This window comes from Carex rostrata, chromosome 14 (genome assembly GCF_964058835.1).
Source record: "Carex rostrata chromosome 14, lpCarRost1.2, whole genome shotgun sequence".
NCBI lineage: Eukaryota > Viridiplantae > Streptophyta > Magnoliopsida > Poales > Cyperaceae > Carex > Carex rostrata.
Window position 1 is genome coordinate 4,177,885 of NC_135931.1, and position 14,100 is coordinate 4,191,984.

Here is a 14,100-nt window from a genome sequence, read left to right on the forward strand (position 1 = left end):
GTATCATTGACACCCCTATACAAGATTGTGACGGGCACTTCTGTAATTTTAAGATTCCAACTAAAGAAGAGTTTTTAGTTGGAAACTTAATCAGAAATTCAGAATGTTCCTGGACATTACTTTTTTTTTTTTTTTTTTTTTTTAATTTGGGTTTCCACCGAAATCATGAGAAGCCCAAAAATTGAACATTGTTGGCCCAAGAACCTAGAAACATCAACGAAAAAATAAATTTTAATGCAAACCATTAGAATTTTCCAAAAAAAATTAATCCTTATTCATCCTTTTAAAAGAAATTATCCTGATGAACGAGACAAATCTTACAATATGGATTTCTGCGCTTTTCCATTTTCTCTGAATCAAACTCGTTGTCCTTTTAATGAAAGTACAACTATAATCTACAAATGAAAAAAAAAATGAACATGAAAAAAATGTCATATGCACTTATAATTTATGTGGAATTTCACATGTATCTCTCAAAAACTTCGAAAGATAATGCTTAAGCACAGAACCGATATATTTTTCTTAAACAAGCTATTTTTTATACTTTTAATATTAAAAGATAAAATGAGTATTTTATAAATATAAAATAATTTTTAATGTAAAAGACAATAAAATGGATAAATTTGTGAGTTTTAAAAATTTAGAGGGACAAATATGTAATTTCAAAATTTAAAGATATGAACACGTAATTTTGATGCTTTTTAGGGGCATATATGAAATCGAATTTAGGGACACGCTTTTAATATTATAAAACATAATTCAGTGCAACTAACATTTTAATTTAGTGACAAAGATAATGCTCTCTTCATACGAGAGGTCGCAGATTTGAAATCTACACAAAAAGATATTTCACGGATATTAAAATAGTTGGGCGACTTGATTTCTAACTTAAAAAAGAATATTAAAAATTTAATAATAAATTTGTATAATGACACATCGCTATCATTAATTACACCTTAATCTTGACAGCTTCAAATTAACTTATATTGAAACATTCAAACTATTGATCAGCTTGCAAGATCAAGTGATAAATTGTAAGATTCTCTCTAAATACATAGAGATGTTTTCATAAAGTAAAAGAAATACATGACTGTCGATATGTTATCTCTGTTTAAAAAATTTCGCAGATGTTGCAAAGTCTCGTGAGAGACTCGAATTCTCGATCTTTAGATATCTAGCAGTTTTAAAACTTTTTTCCTAGCCAACTATACTACCATCTCATTTCTCTCTCTCTCTTTGCGAAGCTGTAAGAGAGATTCGAACTCTCGGCCTTTATTAGTTGGCTAATACATAAAGATGTATTCAGGAAGAAAAATAAAGATATAACTGTCGATTGTTCTCTCTCTTTAAATTTTTTCACAAATGTTACAAAATCGCAAGAAATTCTCGAACTCTCGATCTTTAGATATCTGGCAGTTTCAAAACTTTTTTTCTAACCAACTACACTATTACCTCATTCCTCTCTCTCGATCTCTCTTTGAAAAGCTTTGTAGACCGTAAAGTTGTGAGAGAAGTTCAAACTTGAGCCTTTATTAAATACCTAAAAGTCCTAAAAAAAATTTTCTAGCTTACTACGTTACCGTCTGGATCCAGCTCTTCCCAGGTACTATAGAGGATCCTCCTCACTTTACGGTTTGAGATTTAATCTCAGCCGGTTTGGAATTCAGGATAGCACAAGGGGCAGTATTATTGGGCTTTGAGATTCGTGACAAGCTAAAAAGAACGGTCTGGATCCACTCATTGTGAAAGATTCCCTTAGGTAATGGAGAGGATGTGATTCGCTACCGTCCCATTTCTCTCTTTTTATTAACTTGGAAGAGCAATTTGGCACCTCTTTGAGCCGAATTCTCTTGTTTAGATTGGCACAACATTCTTTCATTTTAGTATACTCTTGATCTTGAGAAATCTAACAGAAATAAGTGGTGTAGATAATAATAAGTTAGATTTCACAAACAAAAATTATCTAAAATAACAAGGCTAATAATGAAGGAACATCCTAATCTTGTCTGATCCGATTTAAACCTGATAAATCTATGCTTTAAAAACATGTCAAAATTAGTTGATGTGGGATGTTGCCACATTTTCCTTCTATTGTTATAATTAGAAAATTTTAGTATTGCAATCATTACAATCAAATTTTGTATATTTTACCTTAGTTTTAGTACACTGTTTGTACTTTACTCAAATTTAAGTAAACCTACATTAATACATGGTTGATACTTGCCAAAAATAAAGATAAAAATTCCTGCTTACTTATTAGCCTGTATTAGAGATAAATATACATTATATATTTTATGAGAAAAGATAACGTCCCTGACGTTCAGTCCCCGGATAATCCCCGTAACTGTTCTAACGCGTCTTAAAGTGTATAACTCTAACGACTTCCCTTTTTTAAACATTCTCAATCTGTCTATTCGTTTTCTTCAAAATAAATTTCCCGTCTCTCTTCTCCCTCTACAAAAACGAAATTTTCTGTATCTCCCGTTCCGATCTCTCTGCTCCCTCCGCTTTGCTCTCTCCCTTCTCTTCTCCTCCTTCCAACTCCGGTTTCATCACCTGCGTCCAAAACAAGTTCTCTTCAATGGCTTCGACCTCGCCTGGGTTCGTTTCGCCCCTCCCGATCAACACCACCGCTTGTCAGACCTCCGCTTGAGGCGTTTCTTCGAGAAGGCAGGATTGATTATAGAAGAGATGGTCTCCATTCATTACCTCTTGACTAGCTGCAAGAGGCAAATAAAGAGGAGAAATCGCAACACAAGATAGAGGCCATCATATCCATGCATGATCGTATTAAATAACACCAATCAGGTTGTTAATTGAATCTTTCTACTTATTTACATTCACCAGGCTGTTTGACGAATTTTCCCTAAAATGTACTTGTTTGTCTGAAGGTCTTTTTTTGCAATCCAGAGTAATCTTGTATCTGCATATAGCACCCAATATATCTTACATTTGCAATTGGCACCCATAATTTTGGAGATGAATTGATATATTGTGTGCTTGATCCTCTTATTACCACAGAAGGTGTAAAAGCAGTAGTATCTAGTAGTTGCGATTTCTTGAATTGAAATCGTGAGAATCGGCATTCGAGCCATGGATTTCATGAAGGTCTTCAATCAGACAGTTCGTGAGATGTAAGCTTGTTACATTGATATTTTCTATTGATTTGAATCAGTTTAATCAGTAAGATAGTTTCGCCTTTTTCGTGCTGAATTTCACATTTTTAGTTTAGAAAGTTTAATCAGAGATCAGATTATAAACTTTCTAAACTTAGATCACTTTCTAAACTGATCCGCTAATTAAACTGGTCACTTTAATCAGTAAGTTTAGAAATTTTAGAAAGTGATAAGTTTTATCAGTAAAGTTTAGAAAGAGATCAGAGTGAGATCAGTTTAGATTTCAATCATGAGAAATTTTGCTATTAGGTACTGATAAGTAAGAACAAGGAAATGATATCATCATGCTAAAGGTCAATTTTGCACAAGCTGCCAATTGTCATAGTTTTTGTGGTTATATTAGTTGTATGAATCATATTTGTTTTCCTTTCATACTTGTTACTTTTATGTGGTTGCCATGCTCCCTGCATGACACTTGTAACAGGTGCTAAGTAGATACAGGATTATCTAGGCAAGGATTGTTTTTTAGGATAATGATAATTGTGATAAAGTTATATATGCAAATATAACGGTAACAAAACAATATATATCATACAAATGTATGGAAAAACAATACAGAATTCATGAACGGTTCGGATTGACCGTTAGGATTTTGAAAACTCGAATATTGAGCCGTAGCACGGGAGGTCTCTATGCAACCCATAGCACCGTAGCCAAGTCCTATATAGGATATATATATATAGAGTAAGGCTTGGGTGCTATGGATACATAGAGAGCTACGGTGCTACGGCTCAATATTTGAGTTTTCAAAATCGTAACGGTCGATCCGAACCGTTTATCTTGTTCTCCATATTAATATGTTTTTGGAGACCAAATTTTACATTTTTTAAAAAAAATTTACTATTTTTTTAGCTAGGTAAAAAATCACTTGATCTAAACAATTCTGCACCATTAAGATATTTGATTTTCTACCTATCTAAAAAAAAGTAAAAAATTTCCAAAAAATGTAAAATTTGGTCTCCAAACAAATATTAATGTGGAGAACAAGATGAACGGTTCGGATCGACCGTTAGGATTTTGAAAACTCAAATATTGAGCCGTAGCACCGTAGCCCTCTATGCTATCCATAGCACCCCAAGCCTTACTCTCTCTCTCTCTCTCTATATATATATATAGAGAGAGAGAGAGAGAGGGGTTGACTATTATTAAATCAATTGTTTTCGAGGTCCTGTGCAACTAAGTCGTTTTTAATTTTCAAAGTCCAAAAAATTCATCAAATATGATCTCTATATTAAAATGTGCTTGTAGAGTAAATTTGACTTCTTTTATGTTCAATTTATGTTTATTAAAGTTAATCAATTTCTCAAGCATGCATACATGGTACCAAGTTTGATCTAGATGGAATACTATGAACACCATATATGGTACTTACAACTGGACTATTATAAAACAGTGTTCTAAATAGCGCGCTATAGCGGCGCTATAGCGTTTTTGGAGACCAAACGCTATGCTATGGCATTAAAACACGCTATTTGCGCTACAGACGCTATAGCGGTAATAGCGGTCCGCTATAGCGTATAGCGTGTAGCGCAAATAGCGCGCGCTATGCAACATTTGCTCTCTTTTTTTCAATTTATATGAGCTTTAAAATAAATAAATGGTGAAGATATTGTTTAATTTTGATGAATATTACATTATATCAAATTCAAGTCCGCTATAATAATTTTTTCATTTTGCTCTTGGTTTTTTTTAACATATGATAAATCAAATAAATAATTGCTAAATTATGAAAATTTTAGGGACTAACAAGAATTTCTTCAAGGATCATCTGTTTATTTTACTAGAAGTATGATTTTTTTTTTCTTTTCAATTTCTAGGTTATTTTGAAATTTAAATAGAAAAAAAGATAAATTATGTTATGATGTTGAAGATATTTTAAATAGAAAAAGATCGATAGTTTATGATATTAGTATTACTATAGATATTTTGAGTCGCAATTTGGACTTTGTATTGGTTCAATATGAATATTATATTTTTTTAATCAATTTGATATTATTTATTGTTCTATGAGACTAAATAATGTTGATATTTAGTACAAATATATAATATAATTTTTATAAAAATAAAAAACGCTATTTGGAATAGCTTTCGCTATAGCGTCGCTATTCGCTATAGCTTTTTTTGGAGGCTCCCCGCTATGACGCGATAAACGCTATTTAGAATCTTGATAAAACATGATGTTAATTAATTTTTATCAAGGTTATGATTTAGGTATTTTATTATTATGAAAATAGTTTGCACCAGGGTAAAAAGTAAAAACACAGATAGATCATATCTACACTAAACAATGTAATCCACCTCTAATTTACATTGCTCACAACGAACTATTGACATGTTTTGAAACGTATTCAATCTTAGTCTAATGTACCAAAATAATAATATGAAGATCACCACGCTTAAGATAACAATTTGAACGAAAATTTTACATTCCCACAATTTTAGAACATGCATAAGAAAAAAATACAACCCAAAAGCGGCGAAAGTTCGATATATATATGGTCTCAAATAAAGGAAAACTAAATTTGAAAATTTACATCCAACGCAATTATTAATCTTTATTTGAAAAACACATAACGGTCATGACAATGTAAAAGAAATTATAGTCAAATTTAGTTTGAACCACACAATCTAGAGGCTAGAGGGTCATATGCAATTGTCAAGTTTAAACCACCTTCTAACGCAATGAAATTATGAAACCATCTATAACCACACTTCACAATCTCACACAATATAATTAAGCACATGCAATTCATGAAATTATTCCTCAAATTACTCAGAATTTATTAACCAAACAAGACCACTTATCTACATCTCACAAACTCAAAATCCACAATATGAATAAGTTGGCATTTTCAATTATGGTATTATTGAGTTTGAGCCTTATCACAAGTCAACATGCATGCATGGCAAGGTCGTCTCTGTCGCGCTTTTGTAATTAAGGTGGGCGATTATGAGCATCGCCACTTACCGCAAAATGTTATAATGCGATCAGAGATGCAAACATGAAATGCTTATGTTCGTACTTGTCATCTTACTTTTTTTTCACATATTTTGAATCAATACTAATGAAGCAAGCTGCCAGGCAAGTGCAGCGTTGCTAGACCGACATGCCAAGGCCATAAGCAACCTTGGTTGGCTCTGTTTTATGTATATATGTATGCATAAGGTTTCATAATTTTATTTTTCTTATGTATGTAAGAAATAATAGGGATATATAAGTAGATCAAGCAGATGCGCTTCACAACATCTGCGTTTGTTTGTGTAATACTATAGACTGAATTTTTTGTATTGTGCAATAATTTATATATTTTTCAGTTTCTTCCTCTGAATAAGAATATTATCAACAATGTTTGGGTTTAAATTCACATGTTGATTTTCCATACATGATCCGACATGTAAAAATTATTTTAATTTTAAATTGTAAAAGACACCAATCAATGACTGTTTGGCAACTTTTGCATGACAAGGTGTTATATTCTCGTGATGTGCATGATAAAAATGGTAAATTTATATGAACGCAGTCTTATAATTTGTAATTGAAGTTCTTCAAAAACCACTTTGTTCATGCATTTTGGATTTTGGATAGTTGACTCTCAATTTGTTATGAATATGAATATAGTATTCATATTATCTTAATGCATTTGGAATCCTTGGATTATTATATCTGATTTCATAGGTTATAAGAGGAAATCAATTATTAATTGGATGTTTACTTTCAAAAAAATTATTATATAAAAAGATATTATTTTGTCTCACATATTTCAATTTCCAGTCTCCTCATGGTAGTTAAAGTTGCTAAAATTTGAAATAAAAACCACATCATACCATCATTTTCATTTTTGAAAACCTGATATATTCTGATACCTCTTTATTTGGACTTGGTGCATTAAGATCCTATAAAAAAATCTTTACGGTTCACATAAATCAAAATCATATTTCAAATTTTATCTTATTATCTAAACTTAATAAATGAAAAAAAAAACTTTTCTCTTAAAACAATATAATTTGATCAAAGTCTGATATGAGTTCATAACCATACTTGGTTTGAATTGAGTCGGTATTATACAAAATCAGATCAAATGAGTTGACACATTCGTAATTAAGAGGACAGTACTGCATGCTGAAACGTTTTAAACTGTGAGGCTCCACCAGTGATATGAGCTGCTTCAAATCAAATTATCTTTTTAGATGTTTAAATTGGATATTCAAATAGACTTATTATGTTAGATTTAGAAATTTGATGTGTTATTAATTGAGTATGGAAGACAATATTATCATTTTCATATTAGAAAATCATTATTATTATTCATTACATTACTATTGTTATTAATTAAATTATTGTTTACTTGTTACTATAAATATCTGAATTCACCTAACACAACTGTTCATCTTTATTTGGAAAACAAATAACATCCAATAATATTGTAAAATGAGTTACATTCAAATTTTGTTTGATTATAGCTAGCATTTTTCAAGTTTGAACAACCCCCAAACGGCAATGAAACAATCCATAACAACACTACACAATCTCACACTATATAAGCACATGCAATTCATATCATTCCTTAAAAATCCTTAGAATTTATAAAATCAAACAAGATCACTTACTTACATTTCGCAAACAAAAATCCACAATATGAATAAGTTGGCATTTGCAATTGTAGTAATATTAAGTTTGAGCCTCATCATAAGTCATCATAGCAAGGTCTCTGCTATGAGCTTGTGTAAGGTGGGCGAAGATGGCATTGCTTGTTTGCCAGCTGTTAGGGGGTCGAATCCACCGCCACCAACCGCTAAATGTTGTAATGCTATCAAAGATGCAGAAATAAAGTGCTTATGTTCGTATATTTCATCTTCCTTTGTTCGCATATTTTTTGGAATTAATACTAAAGAAGCGAAAAAGCTGCCGGGCAAGTGCGGCATTGCCGGACCGACATGCTAAGACCTTAAGCAACCTTGGTTGCCTATGTTTTATGTATGTATAAGGTTTATGATTTTATTTTTTGCAATTATGTAAGAAATAAGGATCTGTAAGTACATAGCATCTGCTTAATTTGTTTGTATAATACTATGAATGAATTTTTTTGTGTAATATTTTTTTTCAATTTCAGTTTCTTCCTCTCAATAAAAATATCACCAAAATTGTGGGTTTAAAATTAACATGTTGATTTCCCATATATGGTCCGGCATGTAAACATTTATGTAATTTTAAATTGTGAATAGATCTTAATTCCTTTCAATTTCTTTATGCTTGCGATGCAATTTCCTATAGGTAATCATTGATTTGGTTTACATTTTTTTTATGAAATTCGAAAACATAATATGAATAAATAAAGTGGTCCAATTGGATTTAAACCGTATAATTCACAGGTAAACAAAATTAAGTATGTAATTGAACATATTGATTATATAACAATAAAATTTCATACAATTTAAGTATTATTTGATAATAACAAAGTAGTGTTGAATTGTTAAAATTTGAATTCATTTGATGTACGAAGAAGTATACATCAAATTTTATCATATTTTATAGACTAAACTTGCCAGAGGCCTCGCGTTGCTTCGGCAATTGCTTTTGGAGGCATGGATAATTGTACTTAGTTTATATTTAAGTACATCTGAACTACAAAAGTTTTATAGAGATTACAAAAGCTGAAATTAGAAAGTTTATAGTCCGGCGTAGCAAAAACTGTACAATCGACATATTACAAAATGTGAAATTAGAAAGTTAATTTATATTTTGACATGACAAAAACTATACAACACAAAGCATCTAATATTGACCTATATTTATGTTTGGAAGAGGAATAACCGTTTTTTATTGAAGCATGTTAAGCTTTGTGACAAATCTTCCAAGCATATTTTTTTTTTACAATGGGTGCTAGTGGTTATGTCCTTAGGTTTTGCCAACACGAAATTATATAAAATTTACAACTAACAAAATATGCCAAAATATTTCCACATGTATTATTTTATCATTCTTCTCTCTCTTTTGCTTTTGCTTTTGCTTTACTTCACTCTCCACTGCACAAAAAAGAGAATTCGTGTTATTGTTTTCTTTTTTGTGAAACCTCTTTAGTTTGTTATTGAATGGCAAAAGCGAATATGCATGCGAGCACTAATATTAAACAATTCTTGCGTCGTGCAAACTAGTCGTGTAATTTTTGCCAAATAAGCAGGGGTTTTATAGGCAGTGTATTTTTTTTAGGCCGAATAAGTAGGGGTTGTGAAAGGGATCCCAATTTGCTGCTATTCTAATGAGAATAGCAGCATCCTGCTATTCTAATGAGAATAGCAGCATCCTGCTATTCATTTCCTCTCTATCTCTCTCTTCAAAGAAGAGAAGAGAGAGAGAGAGTCACGTGGAAGAGAGAGAAAGAGGAGAGAGATAAAGAGAAGAGCATGGAAAGAATAACACCGGATCTCATTCCTTGTGAAAGGCCTCTTAAATCAGGAAGGGGATACATTTTTTAGCTGACATGGTTTCTAAATGGTAATTGTCTCAATATTGCACTTGTCATTTGTATTTGGTGTGACCAGAAATAAATGAAAATTGTAATGAGGGCATAATAGGAACTTGAGATTTGGCATGGCCTTATGTTCATCTTTTTATTTATGTTTCTTTTATGTTGCATGAATAGATTTGTGGAAATTGTGTTTTTTTATAATAGGAACTTGAGATTTGACATATGCTATTTTTTTCAGAAAAAAGAGAAAGCTGTGATTTAACAATTTACTACCTGACTCTTGGATTCTTGAACTGATGTTCCGAAAATAGTAGCCTTCTTGTGTCTTTCATATCTGTTGTTGCTGTCATCTTCAACTGAGTTTTAGAACTGTTGAAACAAATTAGGAGTGAGAAACTACTATATATGCAAAATGAATTACAATGTGTCATATATATTATCTTTTTCTAGTGTTTGCAACCCTTTTTCCAATCCAAAATCTTTTCGCGTAGTTGCATTCCCACATGATATGATCAAATTGGTTGCAAGAAATAATCATCATTAGCTTAGCAAATTAAAAGGTAACTAGTAAGTGAATTTAGAGGAAGGATCCAACGTCTATTTTAGTTTTCAATTATGACCACCTTTTTTCTATTACAATGCAAAATCTAAATTTTAAATAATAAATGAATCGTTGATTTGATTCCCGGTTCTAAATAGCTAGTCATAACTACACAATAGCTGCGCTATAACTTTTTCAGACCTTAAAAGCTATAACGTTATTAACCGTTTTTCTTTTATAATGATTCTAAATAGTTAGCTATAATTGCACTAAAGCTTTTTCGGACCTTAAAAGCTATAGCGTTATAATAGCTATTTAGAAACTTGATTTGATTTGATAATATTTTAAAATTATTCACGACATCTAAAATTATTACATTTGGAAATTGTTTTGTATAAGATTAAAAAAACGCAGAAAATTGCGCAGATGAATGAAAATAGAACAATTAATATTTCGATTATTTTTTCTATCGTACTCTAAATTTATATTTTTGATAAAAAAAAGACTTTACAAATAAGATAAGATCAACATTTCACGTTTTCTATTAGACATTTAAATCGTGATTCTGAATAAAGAGAGACCCTGTAATTTCTAATTTGAATTGAATTGGTTCTGGCTCAGAGGTCAACTGAAAAAACTGCTATTTCAGATAAAAATATTGACCGAGCTAATTTGATTTCATACAGCGCATAAATTATAAAATAAAAAATAAAAAATATATGATAAATAGCTGTGTGAAGTTGAACCAGCTCTCTCGACAGACATCTCTATCCTTCTTTTCGCGAGTAAATATTTTAACAGAGCTTTTTTAGCTTCATTCAGCGGACAAACCTTATGCGTCTTTGTTTCGATTCTATAGTCCGTGTGCTGCATGAAGCCAAAACTAATCTGTTAAAATCTTTACCCCTTCTAGCCTCTCTTGCAAGGAACTGGCACAGGGGACCTACCTGTCAGTGACGCAGGTTAATTTTTCTCTAGTTTTCTATTCTTGCTCGAGGGTCCAAATCAAATAGAATTTCGCCGCATTTGTACAGTGCAAAAATAAAAAATAAAGGAAGGAAAAGAGAAGAAAAAAAAAGAAATTAATCGAGGAAGAATATGGCGAGAGATGGCTGCCTGGCTCGCGTCACCGCTGGTGTGGCGGTAGGTGGTGCTGTAGGAGGAGCTGTCGGTATGGTTACCTTTCTACCCCTTTCTCTCTCTTTATTTCGCAACAAAGGTTAAACCCTAGTTTCGTTCCCTCAATTTTTCGATTTTGATTGTGCCCTTAAATCATTGGAGGTGTTTTGTTTCTATAGCTAGTGCGTGCTGTAACGGAGATTTAAGTTTTATTGAACGGAGAGGAGATTTGAGGTGTTTTGTTTCTATAAACTTGGCTTAAATGTTGTTATAGGTCTCCTCTGTATGCAAATACCAACAGCTATTGTAAGGGCCAATGCAAGCTTAATCTGTTTGCATATATCAGCTTTGTTCTGATCAGTGTTTTAAAAATCAGTTTATTCGGCCGAATATTCGTATTCGGTTTGAATCCGAATAGAAAATGATTATTCGGTCCAATATACGGTTTTGAATATTCGGCTGCATATTTGAATATTCGGTCGCATATTTGGCTGAATTGAGATCAATATATGAATATTTCAGTATTTTAGTATTTCATTAAGTATGAGATGAGGATCAATATTTTAACATTTCATCACCAGGTTAACATGTACACGCAATCATAAATACTTTCTTTGTATACAAATTAATATGAATTTTAATTTTAAAATACGCATATATAGATCCGAATAAAAATCCGTATATGCGGCCGCATACCGTATATGAGGTATGCGGTAGCTTTCCGAATACCGAATAAGAACCGATTTTTAAAACATTGGTTCTGATAACTGAAACTTGTACCAGTTGCCCTACCATCTACACTGTGCTACTAGAGAAACCAGACCACAACATGTGGATATATTGCGGTATGGTACCAGCTCCTGGGTCCGACCATCTGAAATTACCAGTACTACAGGGTACAGGACCAGACCTTACTGGCGAGGACTATTACTCTAATCATTACACTGTCAACATTTTTTCCAGTTGGAATATTGTATAACTAGTTATTATGTTATTGTGATCATCATAATTATTTTCCTTCAATGTTACACTAATTAGTTTTTATCTTTGGTTCCTTTCTTTTTCAGGTGCAGTTTACGGGACTTACGAGGCTATTCGATTCAAGGTTTGTTAGCTTGTCCATATCTTTTACTAACAGTTGATGATATGGTGTACGTTTTTGCCTGTATGAACAACATTGTAGATTTGCAGCCGTGCAGGCTCAATATGTATTATAGACCTAGAGATCAGTAATGTAACCATCTATATGGTTTGTTATAGTTCATAAGGACTGATGCTGCCACAAAAAGGCCTGTATGTGAACAGAGACAGAACTAGAAAATTTTGAAAACGTAAATTTTATAATGTGTGGTAGGTAGGATTTGAACCCAAGCCTCCACAACCACAAAGAGGAATTCTAAGCACTAGGCTACAAGCACATTTAGCATTTTATGAGGGGAAATGAACTATATAAAAACATTTGGAAGAAAATTCAACTAAATTTCAATATGCATGATTAAAAAATTTAAAATCATGAGGGTGGCCAAGTACCCTATGGCTTAGCTGTAGATCCTATATGGGAATGCCCGTCTGAAATATCTCTTTTCCTTTTTGAGATAGAATGAACTAAAACCATGCAACAAACTGGAGAGCTACGAAGCCTCAACTAAATGAAGTAGCTAATAAATGTAATATAACTATCAGAATGTGAAATGTGCATATTGTGCACCACAATTAGAAACTGTATAAGAAACTAACAATATTAGGGGGCAATTTAATTACTATCTCCGGAAACCTAAAACATAAAAAGGTATTGCATGTTGCTTTGTAATGCAAAAGGGAAATGCTTTTGTCTTGTCAGGTGCCATTTTCCCCCGCCTCACACACCATTTAGAGTGCACCATGTTTCCAAGCGCCAAACATGATTTGTGTCAAATTTGTATATGATTGACACTTCCAACGACATAGTTAGCTCTGGAAAGCAAAGTGGCACACTCTTATTGGTGGGTGAGCCGGAGGAGAAACCTCTTTTGACAATTGTTTACACATCTCAGATGAGTAATATCATCATCCTCCCTCCACCCCAATCCCTATAAGTATGCGTATTGAACAAATGCAGAAACACTGCAAAGACCTTTCCTGCTAACCAACTAGTTTGAGTTTGGTGACATTCATCACCATTGATCCTCTATCCAGAGTTACAAGTTATTTTGATGTATTATCAAATTATTTAGCAGTTGTGAAAAGATTTTATTTATTTGCACTTATTATAGATATAATTCTTTTAGGTTCCAGGGTTGCTAAAGATAAGGTACATTGGCCAAACTACACTAGGAAGTGCAGCAGTTTTTGGTCTTTTTCTTGGAGCTGGAAGCTTGATACACTGTGGGAAATCTTATTAATTTAATTTACCTTGCATTATCTCTTTTCTATGGGGGCTTTGTTCAAAAGTTCTTGTTCAGTTGTGGATGTTAAATTCCTTGTAGCTGGAAAATTTTGTTAATTGGCATGCCAATGTTAAGGCTGGAATAATTGAACAGAAGTTTACCTCTTGATGTTGTTAGAAACCAAAATGTTTTCTTTGATTGTCATTCACACTTAAAAAAATTTCCCCTTTTATGGAAGAAGCGTTGCTTCTATGACACGGTATTAGCTGGTAAAAGATCATGTTCAAGCAGACAGTTATTGTTGACATCAGATAACTTGTGTGCAGCGTGTGATATATATCCAAAACAGTGTAGTAGTATAAGCATTTCAGCATTTTTCGAAAAGACAGGATGTTAAAATTATAAGAGGATCATGAAATTAATAAGTTAAT

The 14,100-nt window shown here is 32.2% G+C and overlaps 1 protein-coding gene and 1 long non-coding RNA gene across 3 annotated transcripts; both read left to right on the forward strand.

The window, feature by feature from the left end:
• Positions 1-2,343: 2,343 nt before the first annotated feature.
• On the forward strand, positions 2,344-3,626 carry LOC144565847 (uncharacterized). The gene is made up of 3 exons (XR_013514992.1): positions 2,344-2,808; positions 3,022-3,134; positions 3,426-3,626. It is a non-coding gene; the product is annotated as an uncharacterized LOC144565847 (long non-coding RNA).
• A 7,470-nt stretch (positions 3,627-11,096) lies between these two features.
• On the forward strand, positions 11,097-13,855 carry LOC144565036 (reactive oxygen species modulator-like protein). 2 transcript variants are annotated; one of them, XM_078314666.1, is made up of 3 exons: positions 11,097-11,355; positions 12,371-12,408; positions 13,571-13,855. In XM_078314666.1, the coding sequence occupies exons 1-3, from the start codon at positions 11,283-11,285 to the stop codon at positions 13,682-13,684; spliced, it is 225 nt and encodes a 74-aa protein (XP_078170792.1). In that variant the 5' UTR covers positions 11,097-11,282; the 3' UTR covers positions 13,685-13,855. The 2 variants fall into 2 exon arrangements, with proteins under 2 accessions (XP_078170792.1, XP_078170791.1); XM_078314665.1 differs by having other exon boundaries at positions 11,098-11,403.
• The last annotated feature ends 245 nt before the right edge of the window (positions 13,856-14,100 follow it).